The sequence below is a fragment of the Solanum tuberosum genome, unplaced genomic scaffold (genome assembly GCF_000226075.1).
Source record: "Solanum tuberosum cultivar DM 1-3 516 R44 unplaced genomic scaffold, SolTub_3.0 scf00349, whole genome shotgun sequence".
Taxonomy (NCBI): Eukaryota; Viridiplantae; Streptophyta; class Magnoliopsida; order Solanales; family Solanaceae; genus Solanum; species Solanum tuberosum.
In genome coordinates this window covers 312,860-314,555 of record NW_006239271.1, presented here as the reverse complement: position 1 = coordinate 314,555, position 1,696 = coordinate 312,860, and the positions used below count along the sequence as shown (strand labels likewise).

Below are 1,696 nucleotides of genomic sequence, written 5' to 3'. Positions count from 1 at the left end.
TTTCACCCCTTTTTAAGATCAAAAAGAAGATTAAGACATAAATTAGGCATAACTTTTCATTTTTATCCTCATTAATTATTGTAAAATTTATAATTAAAATAACTAATTATTAATTAATCACTAATTCTAGTACTAACTAATGAAGGAATAAAATTGGAAGAATACTCTAAAAGTAGTCTTGAAAATTGAATAATTAAGTTAATTTAAAAATAAAAAATATCTCAAGAATTCAATTAATTTGAAATAGAGGGATATGACAAAGCCTAACATTTGCTAATAAAAATATGCTCAGCAGGTCAAGTCAATAATAAATTAATAATCCCAGTGAAGACAAATTCCTAAAAAACAAAATGCCCTTCATTTCTGTGCATGGTCTCCTTTAAATCAGTTTACACTAAGTATGCATTTAATTCAACACCCATTTTCAGACCCCCCTTTAATTAATTAAAAATAGACTAGATTGGAATATATACAAAAATAAATCTTAGCTTCAAATCTTTATTATTTCCCTTTGCCCTCCCTCTACTTCAGATCTTGAAGCAAGTGAAGTGCAGAAGCAGAAACAGGGAAAAAAGAAGAAAAATGGTGAGTGGTGATAATACTAGATCTCATCATCATTCTGCAGATTTTCTACTAATCAAACAAGATGACAAGTTCTTCTCAAGGCTTTTGTCTAAGGAAAGCACTGCAAAAGGAGGTGAGTCTTCTTTCAGGTATTATTACTGTGGAGGATCTTCTGGTTCAATTCCATTTGTATGGGAATCTCAACCAGGTACTCCTAAACACAAATTCTCAGATATTTCTCTTCCTCCACTTACTCCTCCACCTTCTTATCAAACTAATGCTCCATTGCGAAAACAATCAAAATCCAATTTCTTCTTTTCGATTTTCCCTAAAATCATTCCCTCCAAGAGAATCACAACTTCTCCTTCTGTTTCATCCTCTTGTTCGTCGTCCTCATTTTCAATTTCATCCGTACAAACCATGGCTTATAATTCTTCGAACAGAAGAAATTACCGTTTTGAGGAGTATGATCATGACAAGATGCAGCAGATCCCTTCTTCACCAACTTCAACACTCTGTTTTGGATGCAGAATGGGGAATTCAAAGCGTTTTCGAGTCAATTCTAAGAATGTGAAGAAGGCATTTTCAACTTTCGTTGGCAATTGATCATGATATATTTGAAACATGGTGTTCATCTTGTACATCAGTTTTTGATAGTAGTTGTAGAATGGTGTCAACTGTTAAGTGTGCTGCTATCCGATTCCCCTGTTTTAAATTATTTGCTACCAATAATCTCGGGATCCATCCAGATGCTTTTCCTTTTTGTCTGTGTCAAAGTTGATGCTATTCATGTCTTCTCTCATTCAAGTGTGAATTTTCTCATATTCAATTTTACTTTTATTCTGTTCTACTAATTAGGATGTCCAAATATATATCTTCCATTTATCGCAGTTGTTAAGGATTGTGTGTGATTAATTTTAGAAGAGGAAGGAAATTTTGCTGATTAATCATAATGGTAGATGTATGGAATTTTGTTGTTGATTTTTTTGGGAAGTAATGGCGGTCCCTTTAGGTAGACGGAGGAGTTTGATAGAATACAAACATATTCAATTTAGGTCCTACTTGAATAATTGAAAGATCGATGGTGCTACTCCAAATTATTGATATTCATATTTATGTCAATGTTTTTAAT

At 32.4% G+C, this 1,696-nt stretch overlaps 1 protein-coding gene across 1 annotated transcript; it reads left to right on the top strand.

Annotated features, from left to right (window-relative positions):
- Positions 1–380: 380 nt before the first annotated feature.
- Positions 381–1,418, top strand: LOC102602560 (uncharacterized). Its single transcript, XM_006361245.2, has one exon. The coding sequence runs from the start codon at positions 583–585 to the stop codon at positions 1,168–1,170; it is 588 nt and encodes a 195-aa protein (XP_006361307.1). The 5' UTR covers positions 381–582; the 3' UTR covers positions 1,171–1,418.
- Positions 1,419–1,696: the final 278 nt, after the last annotated feature.